This window comes from Pristiophorus japonicus, chromosome 14 (genome assembly GCF_044704955.1).
Source record: "Pristiophorus japonicus isolate sPriJap1 chromosome 14, sPriJap1.hap1, whole genome shotgun sequence".
NCBI classification, from domain to species: domain Eukaryota; kingdom Metazoa; phylum Chordata; class Chondrichthyes; family Pristiophoridae; genus Pristiophorus; species Pristiophorus japonicus.
Genome location: NC_091990.1, coordinates 165,822,781 through 165,841,718, shown reverse-complemented (window position 1 = coordinate 165,841,718; position 18,938 = coordinate 165,822,781). Strand labels below are relative to the sequence as shown.

At 46.4% G+C, this 18,938-nt stretch overlaps 1 protein-coding gene across 4 annotated transcripts in view; it reads left to right on the top strand.

Moving 5' to 3' along the window:
• LOC139280197 (sperm-specific sodium:proton exchanger-like) overlaps positions 1-18,938 on the top strand; it is a 654,445-nt gene that overhangs the window by 71,180 nt on the left and 564,327 nt on the right. For 2 of the 4 annotated variants that reach the window (XM_070899784.1, XM_070899785.1), the window contains one exon: positions 4,753-4,918. The exons of the other annotated variants lie outside the window; for them this stretch is intronic. In XM_070899784.1, coding sequence (XP_070755885.1) covers positions 4,753-4,918 — 166 coding nt within the window. The remainder of the gene's footprint in view (positions 1-4,752; positions 4,919-18,938) is intronic. 4 annotated transcript variants of the gene reach the window in all.

Genomic DNA, 18,938 nt, shown 5'->3' with positions numbered 1-18,938 from the left:
TCCCAGTGGTGTGATGCAGCGAGGCACACCCAGGGCCCCAGCTTCTGAGGTTGCGGGTCCCAGTGGTGTGATGCAGCGAGGCACACCCAGAGCCCCAGCTTCCGGGGTTGCGGGTCCCAGTGGTGTAGTGTGAGCCACACCCATGGGGAGGAGGGGAAGGAGACCTCGACAGCGCTCTTCTGAGATGCAGGATCTAACAGATGTGGTTCAGATGATGATAGTGAGTGCGGAGAGCATTGACCTTACCTGATCACTCCTGGACACTATCAGTGGGGTGAGTGATGAGGAGTGATGAGCTGGTGGGACTGTCGAGAGAAGTAACAACACTCATGAGAAATGGGAACAATATCCGGGACCATCAGTGAAGGAATAGTGGTCATGAGGGAGGGAATGTCAGAGGTAATGCAAACCACGTCACTGGCCATGAGGGAGGGAATGTTGCAGGTCGTTGAGACACTGTTGGGGCGCATGAGGGACGGCATGTCGGAGTTAGCTGCAATAAAGGAACACGCCCAGACCCCACGTCCATTGACAGAATCAACTGTCACTCCCACTCCAATCCCCATACCAGCCTCTGAAGAGCCCAAAGCCAGGCCCTCCAACTTGCCGCCTGATGCTGACGCCCCCCCACCCTCAAGAGGTGCGCAGTACCCTAGATGTTAGAAAGAATAAGCTTGGTATCAAGCCCAGAAACACTGCGCCACTGCCTGCGGGCAGGAGTGGTGGAGTGTTCAAGACCAAGCGCAGCAGGCGGTCTTAGAATAAGGTGGAGGAGAGATGGTTGCAGCCTTTCTTTGTTGCTGTTGTTGTTGTTATTGTTACTGTTGTAACTGTTCTCAAATTAAAAGTTTTTTGTAAGTTATGTAAATTTATAAGTTTATAAGTGATCTTAAAGTTTTTAAGTGCTTAAAAAGTGATCTTAAAGTAAAGTTTGATACATTAATAATTTTACTAAAGTTATTGTAAACTTTTGAATAAAATAAATTTTACATTGAAACTGAAACTGTGTTCCATTAACACAACACAACATTACGGAACAGCTCCAAACAGTAAACATGTCCATGTGGAATAGTTGTCACTGACTTAAATTTAACCTTTGGAAGAAGCTCAAAACGGCAGGAAAGCAGGCAGCACAAGTTCGCAGTTGTATCTCTCCAGGTCTGTATGGATGGACCACACCCAAAGGTCTTGTGACTTCTCCTCTCTTCTTCACCCCCGCCCCCCCCCCCCCCCCCCCGAGTCTTGTGACTTCTCTCTCTTCCTCCCCCTCCCCAGGCTCCAAGCCTTCCGATCGGCACCTCGCACTCTCTCTCCTCCCCTCCTCCCCCACCACAGCTTGTTTTGTAGCCGAACCCCAAGCCGCTGTGTCCGGGCGCGAGGTCGATTATGCCGGCCAAACCTACGGCCCTCCAGGCCTTCTTCAAGACGGTGGTGGTGTGTGAGTGAGTAAAAAAAAGAGAAAACTTCTGGAATCCAACAAATTTACACTTCTACGTTGACAGGTTAAAAAAAAAAGTTGAATTTTATTATTGATTTTGACGGTGTTCTTCACTCCCTTCAAAATCATCGGCATTTTTCAGCGCAGATTTGTGAATGTGCGCTGGTCTTCTTAACTCACCAGGAGGTTTTTTGGGAGTAGCCAGATACGCTGACCTAAGAGAAAAAAATGTTGGCCAAACTGCGAACAATTTAAAAAACCGGCGCAGACATGAGGTCATGAAAACTGGCCTCGAAAAATCGTAACTAAGTCAGTTACGCCGGCGCAGATCACAGGGGGAATCTTTGAAAAAAATACTTAAGCCAGAAAAAACAGTGCGTGCCAAAAAAACAGTGCAAATGACTGGGGAGAATTGAGCCCTATGAGAGTGGCGACTTGGTATTATGGGTCTCTGTCCATATTTCTGTTACACAGTGTCTTCTAGTCAGGGGCTTCGAGAAGCTAGAGCAAAGAAAATTGGTCCCTGCTGTTGTGTTAATGCTATTATTCGCTTATCCTTTTATTATTCAATACATTTATTTGGCAGTTAAAGCCTGTGTTATTGCACTTCTCAAAAACAAGGAGGATTATGTGAACACATGGAATAAAACCAGTAGCTGAAATAAATTGAAGAGCGTTCTCTATTCAATCCCTGATTATGCTACAAATTCTTCAATGCCTCAGCAGGGATTCTGTCCGCACCCGTAATCTTGTTGTTTTTAAGCTGTCTTATGGGCCTTACTCTAAACATCCGTAAGACAAAGGTCCTCCACCAGCCTGTCCTCGCCGTACAGCACTGCCCCCCAGTCATCAAGATCCACGGCGCGGCCCTGGACACCGTGGATCACTTCCCATATCTCGGGAGCCTCCTATCAACAAGAGCAGGCATCGACGACGAGATCCAACAGCGCCTCCAGTGCGCCAGTGCACTTCGGCCGCCTGAGGAAAAGAGTGTTTGAAGACCAGGCCCTCAAAACTGCCACCAAGCTCATGATCTACAGGGCTGTAGTAATACCTGCCTTCCTGTATGGCTCAGAGACATGGACCATGTACAGTAGACACCTCAAGTTGCTGGAGAAATATCACCAACGATGTCTCCGCATGATCCTGCAAATCCCCTGGGAGGATAGGTGCACCAACATCAGCATCCTTATTCAGGCTAACATCCCCAGCATTGAAGCACTGACCACACTCTATCAGCTCCGCTGGGCAGGCCACATAGTCCGCATGCCAGACACGGGACTCCCAAAGCAAGTGCTCTACTCGGAGTTCCTTCACGGCAAACGAGCCAAAGCTGGGCAGCGGAAATGCTACAAGGACACCCTCAAAGCCTCCCTGATAAAGTGCAACATCCCCACTGACACCTGGGAGTCCCTGGCCCAAGACCACCCTAAGTGGAGGAAGTGCATCCGAGAGGGCGCTGAGCACCTCGAGTCTCAACGCCGAGAGCATGCAGAAACCAAGCATAGGCAGCGGAAGGAGCGTGCGGCAAACCAGTCCCACCCACTCCTTCCCTCAACAACTGTCTGTCCCACCTGTGACAGAGTCTGTGGCTCTCATATTGGACTGTTCAGTCACCAAAGAACTCACTTCAGGAGTGGAAGCAAGTCTTCCTCGATTCCGAGGGACTGTCTATGATGATGATGATGGGATGCTACAAATTTACCGAGATATCAGAGAAACTGAAAGTGTACATTCCGTGTTACAAGGAACCAGAACTGGGGTTATTTATCAATTGATCTGTTAGGATCCAGAGAAAGTCATCATTTGTCATATTTCCTATCTCATGTTTATGCTCGTGGAGCAGAGAGATGTTAGCATGGCTATTAATTACCTGCGCGTTTCATGAAGACCGATATTTATTTTTAGTCCCTCTATTCCCGATGATTCTCCATTCCTTTCGTAATCCAAGGAGTATTCCATTCAGCTCCTCAAGCCTCTTCTTTCATTCAGTTAGTTCATGGCTGATCTATATCTCAACTCCATTTACTCATTTTTGTTCCATATCCCTTGATACTCATGCATAACAAAAATCTATCGATCTCAGCCTTGAAATTTTCAATTGACCCAGCATCCACAGTATTTTGGGGGACCGAGTTCCAGAATACTCACTGAGCTTTGTGTGAAGAAGTACTTCCTGATTTCATTCCCAAATGGCTCTCATTTTAAGATTGTACCCTCTTGTTCTGGATTCCCTATCAAAGGAAATAGTTTCTGTATTATCAGTCATGATCTTATTGAATGTCACAACGGGCTCGAAGGACCACGTCGATTAGATCATTACTGAACCTTCTAAACTCAAGGGAATACAAACTAAATTTATACCTTTAAGCCCTGATATTATTGTGGTGAATCAGATCTGTACCCCTTGAATGGCCAATATATCTTTACTGAGGTTTGGTGCCCAAAATTGAATGCAGCACAGCAGATTTTTAAAAATTCGTTCTGGGATGAGCCCATCCCCAATTGCCCTTGAGAAGGTGGAGGTACAGGCTCTGTGAAACTGAAGCATCATTTCCTCACTTTTCAATTCCAACCCCCTTGCGATAAAACCCAACATTTCATTAGCCGTTTTGAAAAACGCCCGAACTGCTGAATTTTGATGGATTGGCTGCCCCAATGCATGGGACGGCCAGAACACAGCAAAACCAGTAGGTGCTCCTCATTTTGGACGGTGAGCAATTTCGGCCCCGAGAACGCACTACACAACAGCACAGAGAAATCAGATAATCTTCTATGTGTTTTGGATTAGATATGCTTGGCAAAGATAGAGAGAACTCTGTATATTTACCCAGCTAATTTTGTTCTCCTCTCCTGAAGATGTTGACTCTTTGCTACAGTAATGGCACCACAGATGTCAGTCACACTCTGGGAACTAGCCCAGTTGGTCATTGTTCATATGTGACAGAGTTCTGGCAAGCTAGTCAACGATGGAGAAGTGGAGAGAAGAATACATCATATTCTTCCTGACAGCCACACACGTTATTTCCAGCATGAGCCGTTAGATGGCGATCAAGGGCAAACCAGGGCGTTGAGGCAAATTATAGTATCCTGCCACCACCTATAGGTTGAAATTGGCTAACTTGGGATTGAACCTCAGATCTTGATCTGTGTGGCTCAGCTATTCACCAGATAAATCCACTGAGCCATCAGGGTTCTGTATATATTAAATTTTAAGTATGAGTGTCACAAAATATGTTTTGAGATGGAAAACTAATAAATGTACTCAAAACCGTCTCTAATAATGAATCTCCCACTGGCTGAATTTCTAACAGGTGGTGCTTTTGGCTGGTCCCGGTATGATCCTGAGTAGTGCAATGATTGCTCTTTTGGCTGTTAAAGTTTACACATTCAACTGGGACTGGTACGTTGGCTTGATGTTTGGCTCAATTCTTGGCTGCACTGACCCTGTTACAGCCGTCGCTCTTCTTAGGAATCTAGGTATAGTAAGAGTTCTTCATCATCAGTTTTAGATTTGTTTGAAATGAGAACCACTTGCAATCATCTTTTAACTTTCAATTATCAGTAAAATCACTGAAATGCAGGCTGCTGCCAAGCCTTATTATTCCAATGCAACCATGCAAAGCGCAGAATGCATTGGACTCGCATGCAAAGGATCTTTCCAAAGGGAGCAGTGATCATAGAATCATACAGACAGAAAGGTGCAATTCGCCTCATCATGCCTGTGCCGACTCCCCTGCTCTTTTACCATAACCCTGCAAGTGATCCAATAAATCACAATGTTTTGGCAGGAAATGTGTCTGCAATAGTATGACATGTTTTAGTGTTAAACCTGATAAATACCCCAACTTTATAGGGCAGCATTATAAATGGTTATGCCTACTTTGAAAGAAACATAGAAACATAGAAAATAGGTGCAGGAGTAGACTATTCGGTCCTTCGAGCCTGCACTACCATTCAATAAGACCATGGCTGATCATTCCTTCAGTACCGCTTTCCTGCTTTCTCTCCATACCCCTTAATCCCTTTAGCCGTAAGGGCCATATCTAACTCCCTCTTGAATATATCCAATGAACTGGCATCAACAACTCTCTGCGGTAGAGAATTCCACAGGTTAACAACTCTGAGTGAAGAGCTATATAATTAGTCCCACTCCCTGCTCTTTCCTCATAGTGCTGCGAATTTGTTTCCTTTTCAAGTTTATATTGAATTTCCTTTTGAAAGTTACCATTGATTCTGCTTCCACCACCCTTTCAGGCAGTGAATTCCAGATCATCATAACTCACCGCATTCAAATAAAATCTCCTCATCTCCCCTGTTTCTTTTGCCAATTATCTTAAATCTGTGTCCTTTGGTTACCGACCTTTCTGTCACTGGAAACAGTTTCTCCCTATCTACTTTATCAAAACCCTTCATAATTTTGAACACCTTTATTAAATCTCCCCTTAACCTTTTCTGCTCTAAGAAGAATAATCCCATCTCTTCTAGTCTCTCCATAATGCGACAAAATATATTATTGATTTGACTTCTTTATTGCTAATAACAGTACACACACAGGCCAATTATTGCTAGCTTTTTTCTGACAACTGAAGAAAATTTAAAGTACAATCTGACTAATACTCACACCTTAGTCTAGCTGAATAGGTATCAATGGGGAATTGCATGTGAATTAATGTGTGTGTGATCAGTACCTGTTGAAACAAAAAGTAGTTTTAATATGCTAATGTCAATTGAATGCAGAAGCATTGTTTATACCTGTTTTATAATGTTTTTAATGGTGAGATGAATGAAGCTTTAAGTTCCAGTTATCATAGATATTTCAAACTGGGTTGACAAACTTCCTATGTAATTGATTAAAAAAATCCTCTCCATTAAATATAGTTAAGGGAAATGCAATTTTCTGTAAATGGACTTTGTTTCAGTACACATTCAAAAGATTTGAAATCATTCTGTGGGTGAGTTTATCTCAATTCAGCCTACAGTCTGTAGCCAGTGGAGAAACTGGGTTAGTTTGATTCCATGGCATTGGTTCATCATGTGAGAACTGAACATCCAGTCTCAAGCTTTAATGGCCTAGAATTTAAATGGTGCTGTTCCAATTTTTCAGGTACAAAACAGGCACCTAATCATCCAATATGGCGGATTAGGCTGTGCGCATAGCATGAGCGGTAGCCATATTAAATTGGGCTGCTCTGCAGGCATCCAGGGCGCATGTCAGAATTGCTTAAACAATTAACAAAATATTTATATTAGAGATCTACACTTATTGTAGGACCCTTTTCTGATATTGGTATGTCTCAGCGCTAGATTGGCCACGTGATAAATTCCCCCAGTAAGTTGTGGAGCTAACATAAGGAGAACCAAAGGGCTACACGTTAGTTTCTGGTTTGTCATTTGAGACTGCTGATCAACTTCTGGGTGTTTTTTGTGTATTTTATCTGACTGTGAAAACTTAATTCTGACTGTTGAGAAGATTTTTCTGGCTGCTTTTTAAACAGTTGTACTGCAGTCATGGGTGGGCTGGTAGGGCTGCCTTTGGGGTTGGAGAATAAGGAGGAGCAGCAAGGAAGACAGAGAGGGAGGAGAAGGGCACTGCCCAGAATGCCATATCCACAGCGGGTTTTCAGGGAACATTTCTACATGAACACCTCAGAGGAGCAATGTCTCAGATGCTTCCGCTTCATAAAGGATGCTGTCACTGAGCTATGTCACCTGCTACAGCCAGAACTTGAGCCTTGTACCAGCCTGTGGCTGTCACGGTCACTGTGGCCCTTAACTTTAATGCCACAGGCTCTTTCAATAGTGCAGTAGGTTACATAAGCAACATTCCCCGCTGGCAGTCCCCTGTTGTATCGGGAAGGTCACCAAGGCTCTTTACACCAGGAGGAAGACCTACACCTTTTTCTCACGGACAGGGCGAAGCAGGCTGAGAGCACTAGGCTATGAATACAGACTTCCTCAGAGTCCAAATTGCCTCACATTGTGTTGCCTGCTCCTAATCTCCAGCTTGCCATCTTAGCCAATAGAAAGCAATTCCACACCCTCAAAGTCCAGCTGGTTTGTGACCACAGGCAGTGTTGGTGGGGGTGAGGGGTTGCAGCCATGCTATCCTCCCGAGAGAGGACAGCAGATACCTCTCGTGGAGTCAATATCACTCTCCTGGGAATGCGCCTCAGCGCTCCTGCGGCCCTGCACGAGAACAGAGCACGGGAGTGATGTGATACTGTGGAAGCCACTGGCACTACTGGCCCCAAAGCCAAAATGGCAGCTGTCTAAGCTTCCATGGCAACAGTGTTAGCTGGGATGGAAGTTGTCAGAGGTTTCATGATGATGGGTGCCACTGTTACGTCATGGAGCTGACCGCTTATTCCAAGTGGATAGAGACATAGAAAATAGGCGCAGGAGTAGGCCATTCGGCCCTTCGGGCCTGCACCACCATTCAATAAGATCATGGCTGATCATTCACCTCAATACCCCTTTCCTGCTTTCTCTCTATACCCCTTGATCCTTTTAGCCATAAGAGCCATATCTAACTCCCTCTTGAATATATCCGATGAGCTGGCATCAACAACTCTCTGTGGTAGAGAATTCCACAGGTTAACAACTCTCTGAGTGAAGAAGTTTCTCCTCATCTCAGTCCTAAATGGCTTACCCCTTATCCATAGACTGTGTTTCCTGGTTCTGGACTTCCCCGACATCGGGAACATTCTTCCTGCATCTAACCTGTCCAGTCCCGACAGAATTTTATATGTTTCTATGAGATCCCCTCTCATCCCTCTAAACTCCAGTGAATACAGGCCCAGTCGATCCAGTCTCTCCTCATATGTCAGTCCTGCCATCCTGGGAATCAGTCTGGTGAACCTTCGCTGCACTCCCTCAATAGCAAGAACGTCCTTCCTCAGATTAGGAGACCAAAACTGAACACAATATTCCAGGTGAGGTCTCACCAAGGCCCTGTATAACTGCAGTAAGACCTCCCTGCTCTTATAGAAACATAGAAACATAGAAAATAGGTGCAGGAGCAGACCATTCAGCCCTTCTAGCCTGCACCGCCATTCAATGAGTTCATGGCTGAACATGAAACTTCAGTACCCCCTTCCTGCTTTCTCGCCATAACCCTTGATCCCCCGAGTAGTAAGGACTTCATCGAACTCCCTTTTGAATATATTTAGTGAATTGGCCTCAACTACTTTCTGTGGTAGAGAATTCCACAGGTTCACCACTCTCTGGGTGAAGAAGTTTCTCCTCATCTCGGTCCTAAATGGCTTACCCCTTATCCTCAGACTGTGACCCCTGGTTCTGGACTTCCCCAACATTGGGAACATTCTTCCTGCATCTAACCTGTCTAAACCCGTCAGAATTTTAAACGTTTCTATGAGGTCCCCTCTAATTCTTCTGAACTCCAGTGAATACAAGCCCAGTTGATCCAGTCTTTCTTGATATGTCAATCCCGCCATCCCGGGAATCAGTCTGGTGAACCTTCGCTGCATTCCCTCAATAGCAAGAATGTCCTTCCTCAAGTTAGGAGACCAAAACTGTACACAATACTCCAGGTGTGGCCTCACCAAGGCCCTGTACAACTGTAGCAACACCTCCCTGCCCCTGTATTCAAATCCCCTCGCTATGAAGGCCAACATGCCATTTGCTTTCTTAACCGCCTGCTGTACCTGCATGCTAACCTTCAATGACTGATGTACCATGACACCCAGGTCTCGTTGCACCTTCCCTTTTCCTAATCTGTCACCATTCAGATAATAGTCTGTCTCTCTGTTTTTACCACCAAAGTGGATAACCTCACATTTATCCACATTATACTTCATCTGCCATGCATTTGCCCACTCACCTAACCTATCCAAGTCACTCTGCAGCCTAATAGCATCCTCCTCGCAGCTCACACTGCCACCCAACTTAGTGTCATCCGCAAATTTGGAGATACTGCATTTAATCCCCTCGTCTAAATCATTAATGTACAATGTAAACAGCTGGGGCCCCAGCACAGAGCCTTGCGGCACCCCACTAGTCACTGCCTGCCATTCTGAAAAGTACCCGTTTACTCCTACTCTTTGCTTCCTGTCTGACAACCAGTTCTCAATCCACGTCAGCACACTACCCCCAATCCCATGTGCTTTAACTTTGCACATTAATCTCTTGTGTGGGACCTTGTCGAAAGCCTTCTGAAAGTCCAAATATACCACATCAACTGGTTCTCCTTTGTCCACTTTACTGGAAACATCCTCAAAAAATTCCAGAAGATTTGTCAAGCATGATTTCCCTTTCACAAATCCATGCTGACTTGGACTTATCATGTCACCATTTTCCATTTTCCAGATGCACTGCTATGACATCCTTAATAATTGATTCCATCATTTTACCCACTACTGAGGTCAGGCTGACCGGTCTATAATTCCCTGTTTTCTCTCTCCCTCCTTTTTTAAAAAGTGGGGTTACATTGGCTACCCTCCACTCCATAGGAACTGATCCAGAGTCAATGGAATGTTGGAAAATGACTGTCAATGCATCCGCTATTTCCAAGGCCACCTCCTTAAGTACTCTGGGATGCAGTCCATCAGGCCCTGGGGATTTATCGGCCTTCAATCCCATCAATTTCCCCAACACAATTTCCCGACTAATAAAGATTTCCCTCAGTTCCCCCTCCTTACTAGACCCTCTGACCCCTTTTATATGCCAACTTTCAATGACTGATGTACCATGACACCCAGGTCTCGTTGCACCTCCCATTTTCCTAATCTGCCGCCATTCAGATAATATTCTGCCTTCATGTTTTTGCCACCAAATTGGATAACCTCACATTTATCCACATTATACTGCATCTGCCATGCATTTGCCCACTCACCTAACCTGTCCAAGTCACCCTGCAGCCTCTTAGCATCCTCCTCACAGCTCACACCGCCACCCAGCTTAGTATCATCTGAAAACTTGGAGATATTACGCTCAATTCCTTCATCTAAATCATTGATGTATATTGTAAATAGCTGGGGTCCCAGCACTGATCCCTGCGGCACCCCACTAGTCACTGCCTGCCATTCCGAAAAGGACCCATTTATCCCGACTCTCTGCTTCCTGTCTGCCAACCAGTTCTCTATCCACGTCAGTACATTTCCCCCAATGCCATGTGCTTTAATTTTGCACACCAATCTCTTGTGTGGGACCTTGTCAAAAGCCTTTTGAAAGTCCAAATACACCACATCCACTGGTTCTCCCTTGTCCACTCTATTTGTTACATCCTCAAAAAATTCCAGAAGATTTGTCAAGCATGATTTCCCTTTCATAAATCCATGCTGACTTGGACCGATCCTGTCACTGCTTTCCAAATGCGCTGCTATTTCATCTTTAATAATTGATTCCAACATTTTTCCCACTACTGATGTCAGGTTAACCGTTCTATAATTACCCGTTTTCTCTCTCCCTCCTTTTTTAAAAAGTGGTGTTCCATTAGCTACCCCTTAGTCCATAGGAACTGATCCAGAGTCGATAGACTGTTGGAAAATGATCACCAATGCATCCACTATTTCTATGGCCACTTCCTTAAGTACTCTGGGATGCAGACTATCAGGCTCTGGGGATTTATCGGCCTTTAATCCCATTAATTTCTCCAACACAATTTCCTGACTAATAAGGATTTCCTTCAGTTCCTCCTTCTCACTAGACCCTCGGTCCCCATTATTTCTGGAAGGTTATTTGTGTTTTCCTTAGTGAAGACAGAACCAAAGTATTTGTTCTGTTGGTCTGCCATTTCTTTGTTCCCCATTATAAATTCATCTGATTCTGCCTGTAAGGGACCTACATTTGTCTTCACTAATCTTTTTCTCTTCAGATATCTGTAGAAGCTTTTGCAGTCAGTTTTTATGTTCCCTGCAAGCTTACACATATTCTATTTTCCCCCTCCTAATTAAACCCTTTGTCCTCCTCTGCTGAATTCTAAATTTCTCCCAGTCCTCAGGTTTGCTGCTTTTTCTGGCCAATTTATATGCCTCTTCCTTGGATAGAAACATAGAAACATAGAAAATAGGTGCAGGAGTAGGCTATTCGGCCCTTCTAGCCTGCACCGCCATTCAATAAGATCATGGCTGATCATTCACCTCGGTACCCCTTTCCTGCTTTCTCTCCATACGCCTTGATCCCTTTAGCCATAAGGGCCATATCTAACTCTCTCTTGAATATATCTAACGAACTGGCATCAACAACTCTCTGCGGTAGAGAATTCCACAGGTTCACAATTCTCTGAGTGAAGAAGTTTCTCCTCATCTCTGTCCTAAATGGCTTACCCCTTAGCCTTAGACTGTGACCCCTGGTTCTGGACTTCCCCGACATCGGGAACATTCTTCCTGCATCTAACCTGTCCAGTCCCGTTAGAATTTAACACTATCCCTAGTTTCCCTTGTTAGCCATGGTTGAGCCACCTTTCCCGTTTTATTTTTATGCCAGACAGAGATGTACAATTGTTGAAGTTCATCCATGTGATCTTTAAATGTCTGCCATTGCATATCCACCGTCAACCCTTTAAGTATCATTTGCCAACAGTATTGCTCTGTTTGGACGATAAGGTCATTGTGCATTAAAGAGTACTTAATAACATAAGAAATAGGAGCAGGAATAGGCCATACTGCCCATAGAGCCAGAGTCTAATCACCTCCCCATGATATTCAACGGCATTACCATTGCTGAATCCCCCACCATCAATATCCTGGGGGGGGGAGGGGATTACCATTGACCGGAAATTTAACTGGACCAGCCATATAAATACTGTGGCAACAAGAGCAGGTCAGAAGCTAGGTATTCTGTAGCGAGGGTCTCACCTCCTGACTCCCCAAAGCCTTTCCGCCATCTACAAGAAACAAGTCAGGAGTGTGATGGAATACTCGCCACTTGCCTGGATGAATCATCATCATAGGCAGTGCCTCGGAATCGAGGAAGACTTGCTTCCACTCTTAAATTGAGTCCTTAGGTGGCTGAACAGTCCAATACGAGAGCCACAGTCTCTGTCACAGGTGGGACAGACAGTCATTGAGGATAAAGGTGGGTGGGATTGATTTGCCACATGCTCTTTCTGCTGCCTGCGCTTGATTTTTGCATGCTCTCGGCGATGAGACGCGAGGTGCCCAGCGCCCTCCCGGATGCACTTCCTTCACGTAAGGGTGTAAAGTGCCTAAATGAAAGATGAGGTGCTGTTCCTCGAGCTTGCGTTGAGCTTCGTTGGAACAGTGTAGAAGACCGAGGACAGAGATATCAAAGTGGGAATGCAGTGGAGAATTAAAAGTGACAGGCGACTGGAAGCTCAGGATCACACTTGCGGATTGAACGGAAGTGCTCCGCAAAGCGGTCACCCAATCTACGCTTGGTCTCCCCAATGTAGAGGAGACCACATCGTGAGCAGCGAATACAGTATACTAAATTGAAAGGAGCACAAGTAAATCGCTGTTTCACCTAGAAGGAGTATTTGGGGCCCTGGATAGTGGGAAGGGAGGAGGTAAAAGGGCAGGTGTTGCATCTCCTGCGCTTGCACGGGTAGATGCTGTGGGAATGGGAGGGGGTGCTGGGGGTGACTGCGGAATGGACCAGGATGTCGCAGAGGGAGCGGTCTCTTTGAAACGCTGAAAGGGGAGGGGAGGGGAAGATGTGATTGGTGGTGGGATCACGCTGGAGATGGCGGAGGATGATCCGTTGAATGTGGAAGCTGGTGGGGTGAAAGGTAAGGACAAGAGGAACTCTGTCGTGGCTCTGAGAGGAAGGGGAAGGGATGAGAGCAGAGGTGTGGGAAATAGAAAGGACACGGTCGAGGGCCATGTTAACCACAGCGGAGGGGAATCCTCGGTTGAGGAAAAAGGAAGCCATATCAGAGGCACTAGTATGAAAGGCGGCGTCGTCAGAGCAGATGCGACGGAGACGGTGAAATTGGGAGAATGGAATGAAGTCCTTACAGGAAGCGGGGTGGGAGGAAGTGTAGTTTAGGTCACTATGGGAGCCAGTGGGCTATTACTGGTCGAAAGCCTATCCCCAGAGATGGAGATGGAGAAATCGAGGAAGGGAAGGGTAGAGTCGGAGATGGACCATGTGAAAGTGAGGGAAGAGTGAAAATTGGATGTAAAGTGAATGAAATTTTCAAGTTCAGGGCGAGAGCAGGTAACGGCACCAATACAGTCATCAATGTACTGGAAAAAGAGGTGAGGGAGGGGACCCAAGTAGGACTGGAACAAAGAATGTTCCACATATCCCACGAAAAGGCAGGCATAGCTAGGACCCATGTGGGTTCCCATAGCAACACCTTTAATTTGGAGAAAGTGAGTGGAGTTAAAGGAGAAGTTGTTAAATGTGAGAACAAGTTCAGCCAGACGGAGGAGGATGGTGGTGGATGGGGACTGGTTGGGCCTCTGCTCGAGGAAAAAGCGGAGCGCCCTCAGGCCATCCTGGTGGGGGCTGGAAGTGTAGAGGGATTGGACGTTCATGGTGAAAAGGAGATGGTTGGGGCCAGGAAACTGGAAACTGTTAAAGTGACGGACGGGAGGTGTCGGTGGAGCCGCGGATGTAGGTGGGAAGAGAGTGGACAAGGGGAGAAAAAAATAGAGTCGAGACAGGAAGAAATAAGTTCTTTGGGGCAAGAACAAGCTGAAAAATGGATCTACCGGGGCAGTCCTGTTTGTGGATCTTGGGAAGGAGGTAGAAGCGGGCTGTGCGGGTTTGGGGAACTATGAGGTTGGTAGCTGTGGAGGGAAGATCTCCAGAGGAGATGAGGTCAGTGATAGTTGGGAAATAATGGCTTGATGTTCAGTGGTGGGGTCATGGTCCAGGGGAAGGTAGAAGGAGGTGTCAGAGAGTTGCCGATCAGCCTCTGCAAGGTAGAGGTCGGTTCGCCAAACAACAACGCCACCACCCTTGTCAGCAGGTTTGATGACAAGGTTGGGGGTGGATCTGAGTGAGCGTAGTGCTGCAAGTTCAGAGGGAGGTAGGTTGGAGTGAGTGAGGGGAGCAGAGAATTTGAGACGGCCGATGTCCCGTCGGCAGTTTGCAATGAAGAGGTCTAGAGAGGGTAAGAGGCCAGAGGGAGGGGTCCAGGTAGAGCGAGAATTCTGAAAACGGGAGAAAGGGTCAGTTGTGCGGGAGGGAGAGACTCCTGGCGAAGAAGTGGGTACGGAGGCGAAGCCGGCGGGAAAAGAGCTCAGCATCGTGCCGAGCTCGAAATTCATTGAGGTGGGAGTGTAAGGGGATGAAGCTCAGGCCTTTGCTGAGGAATGATCGTTTGGGGTCAGAGAGGAAGGTCAGAGAGGATAGTGAAAACACAGCAGGGGGTAAGATTGGAAGAAGGGATGGGATCAGGGGGAAATGTGGGGGAAGAAGGTTCTCAAGGGGCTTTGATGTCCAAGAGTTGTTGAAGTTTACGATCCTTGACACCTGAAAGGAAGGAAAAAAGTTTTTGGTTAAAGTGACGGATGAGGCAAAGGATGAAATGGTACTGTGGACTCCCTAACAGCACTGTGGGAGTACCTTCACCACACGGACTGTAGCGGCTCAAGAAGGCGGCTCACCACCACCTTCTCAAGGGCAATTAGCGATGGGCAATAAATGCCGGCCTTGCCAGTGACGCCCACATTCCGGAACGAATTAAAAAGATCAGTGCTCCCTGTCTGCTGGTCCCGCACAGCCCAGGGAGCTTTTCCAATGTGAAATTTCATGCATGCACAAAACTTTGAATGGGCCGCGCAGCCCGTTAAAGGGGCCTCACTCCTCGCCGCCCCCCACCCAAAAAATGAGGGGGACGCATTGCTACTGATGTCAGGCTAACTAGCCTATTGTTCCTTGTTTTTTCTTCTCTCCCTTCTTTCTTGAACAGCGGAGTTACATTTGCTACGTTTGAATCCACGGGGTCCGTTCTAGAATCTAGGGAATTCTGGATGATCAAAACCAACGCATCCACTATCTGTGCAGTCACTTCTTTTAAAACCTAGAGTGTAGGCCAGCAGGTCCAGGGATTTGTTAGCTTTTAGTCCCATTAATTTCTCTTGTAATTTTTCTTACTAATATTCATTACTTTAAGTTCCTTGCTCTCATTAGACCCTTGGTTCCCCACAATTTGCGGTTTGTTATTTGTGTCTTCTATTGTGAAGACGGACACAAAGTATTGATTTAATGTCTCTGCCATTTCCTTATTTAGTGTCAGCTGTGCTCAGTGGGCAGCACTCTCGCCTCTGAATCAGAAAGTTGTAGGTTCAAGTTCCACTCCAGAGACTTGAGCACAAAATCTAGGTTGACACTCCAGTGCAGTGCTGAGAGAGTGCTGCACTGTCAGAGGTGCCATCTTTCAGATGAGATGCTAAACCGTTGCCCCAATCTCTCACGTGGACGTAAAGGATTCGATGGCACTATTTCGAAAACGAGCAGGGGAGTTATCGCCGGTGTCCTGGCCAGTATTTATCCCTCAATCAACATAACAAAAAACAGTTTATATGGTATTTATCACAGCGCTGTTTGTGGGAGCTTGCTGAGCGCAATTGGCTGCCGCGTTTCATAGGATTACTTAGGATTACATAGGACATACGACACAGAAACAGTTGGGATGAGCAGCCGAGCATCGAGTGACCTGACCAGAGCGGGAGTACAAAGGGCGGCGGCAGTTGGGAGCAGCAGCAGTCAGGAGCAGCAGCAGTCAGGAGCAGCAGCAGTCAGGAGGAGCTATCTGCAGCAGCGACAACAGTAAGGGACAAAAAGTAAAAAGAAGTGTGACATCACAGCCAAGCAGATAAGTGATTGGCTGGTGGATTGGTGAGTATTTTTCTTTTCTTTAGCAAACCTTGGGCATTGGTGTAAGTTAGGAATTGCAATTAAATAGATAAGTGATCTTCATTATCTAAGGAAAACTAATTAATTAAATCAGCTGTTTGCTGAGTAGCGACTGGGTGTGTTTTGCTAAGATTTAGAGTTTAGTTCTACTTTCCAGTCATCTTGGGTAATCCTTGTCACTGGACCAAGACCTAGCTCTGTCAAGCCCGTGTGGTGGCTGGTATGCAACAGCCACCACATGTTAAAAAAATTCCACCACAGGCATCTTCCACCCTTCAAGATTTAGTCCGGGACCTGGAATTTTAGGTCCTTCATTGAAACACCTGTAAACATTTTAACGTGGAAGCAAGTCATCCTCGATTCGAGGGACTGTCTATGATGATGATGATGACTTCATAGTTCCGAGTCTTAACTAGAGGGATGGCAGGGCAGCTCAGTCCCGTGGCTTGCATATCCTGTGGCATGTAGGAAATCCTGGATGCTTCACGCAGCCGGGATGACCACTTGTGCAGGAGGTATCTCCAGCTGCACCAACTCGAGCTCCGCGCTTTGGAGCTTGAGCGGTGGCTGGAGTCACTGCGGTGCATCCGCGAGATTGAGAGCTACCCCGCAGCTTAAGAATGTTCAGGCAGGTAGGGATTGGGTGACTGCCGGACAGAAGAGGAGGACTAGGCAGGTAGTGAGTCCATCTCGGTCAGTTCTGAGTACCGGTGAGGGTGATGGTGCCTCTGGGGAGTGTAGCCAGAGCCAAATCCATGGCACCACGGGTGGCTCAGCTGCGCAGGGGGGAGGAAGAAGAATGGAAGAGCTATAGTGGTAGGGGATTTGATAGTCAGGGGAGCAGACAGGCATTTCTGCGGCCGCAGACGTGACTCCAGGATGGTATGTTGCCTCCCTGGTGCCAGGGTCAAGGATGTGACTGAGTGGCTGCAGGGCATTCTGGGGGGGAGGGTGAACAGCTAGAGGTCGTGGTCCATATTGGGACCAATGATATAGGTAGAAATAGGGATGAGGTTCTGCAGGCAGAGTTTAGGGAGCTAGGAGAGAAATTAAAAAGCAGGACTTCAAAAGTAGTAATCTCCAGATTACTCCCGGTGCCACGTGCTAGTGAGGATAGAGCAGATGAATGCGTGGCTGGAGAGATGGTGCAGGCGGGAGGGCTTTAGTTTCCTGAGGCATTGGGACCGCTTCTGGGGGAGGTGAGACCTGTACAGGCCGGATGGGTTGCACCTCAACAGAGCCGGGACCAATATCCTTGGGGGGGGGGGGGGGCGGGTGGCGAGGGGGTTTGCTAATGTGTGGGGAAGGTTTAAACTAGCTTGGTAGGGGGATGGGAAACTGGAAATAGATTCAGTAGGGAGAGGCGTAAAGCTGAAATTAGGAAGCAAAAATAAAGAAAATGAGTTTGAAGGAGAGAGGGAACAAGCAGGAAAAAAGGGTAAAAAGACAAATTTAAAGGCTCTTTGTCTAAAGGCACATAGCATTCGTAACAAAATAGATGAGCTGATGGCACAACTAGATACAAATCAGTAATATTTGATAGCCATTACAGAGACGTGGTTGCAAGGTGACTAGGACTGGGAATTAAATATTCAGGAGTACTTGACAATTCAGAAGGACAGACAGGCAGGAAAAGGTGGTGGGGTAGCTCTATTGATAAAGGATAGAATCACTGCAATAGCGAGAAATGATATTGGCTCAAATGATCAGGGTGTTGAAACAGTTTGGGTGGAGATGAGGAATAATGGTGCGCGTAGTCTATAGGTTCCCTAACAGTAGCAACTCTGTTGGTCGGAATATAAACCAGGAAATAGTGGGGGCTTGTAAAAAGGGAACAGCAATAATCATGGCTGATTTTAACCTCCATATTGATCGGACAAATCAAATTGGTCTGGGTAGCCTTGAGGAAGAGTACATAGAGTGCATAAGGGACGGGTTTCTTGAGCAGTATGTAATGGAACCAACCAGGGGACAGGCTATCTTAGATCTGGTGCTGTGTAATGAGACAGGATTAATAAGCAATCTCCAAGTAAAGGATCCCCTTGGGTTGAGTGATCATAGCATGGTTGCATTTCAAATTCAGATGGCGGGTGGAAAAAGTTGGATCTCTAACCAGCGTACTAAGCTTAAATAAAGGAGACTACAAAGATATCAGTTCCTATGGAGTGGAGGGTAGCCAATGTAACCCCACTTTTTAAAAAAGGAGGGAGAGAGAAAACAGGGAATTATAGACCGGTCAGCCTGACATCAGTAGTGGGTAAAATGATGGAATCAATTATTAAGGATGTCATAGCAGCGCATTTGGAAAGAGGTGACATGATAGGTCCAAGTCAGCATAGATTTGTGAAAGGGAAATCATGCTTGACAAATCTTCTGGAAGTTTTTGAGGATGTTTCCAGTAGAGTGGACAAGGGAGAACCAGTTGATGTGGTATATTTGGACTTTCAGAAGGCTTTCGACAAGGTCCCACACAAGAGATTAATGTGCAAAGTTAAAGCACATGGGATTGGGGGTAGTGTGCTGACATGGATTGAGAACTGGTTGTCAGACAGGAAGCAAAGAGTAGGAGTAATTGGGTACTTTTCAGAATGGCAGGCAGTGACTAGTGGGGTACCGCAAGGTTCTGTGCTGGGGCCCCAGCTGTTTACATTGTACATTAATGATTTGGACGAGGGGATTAAATGTAGTATCTCCAAATTTGCGGATG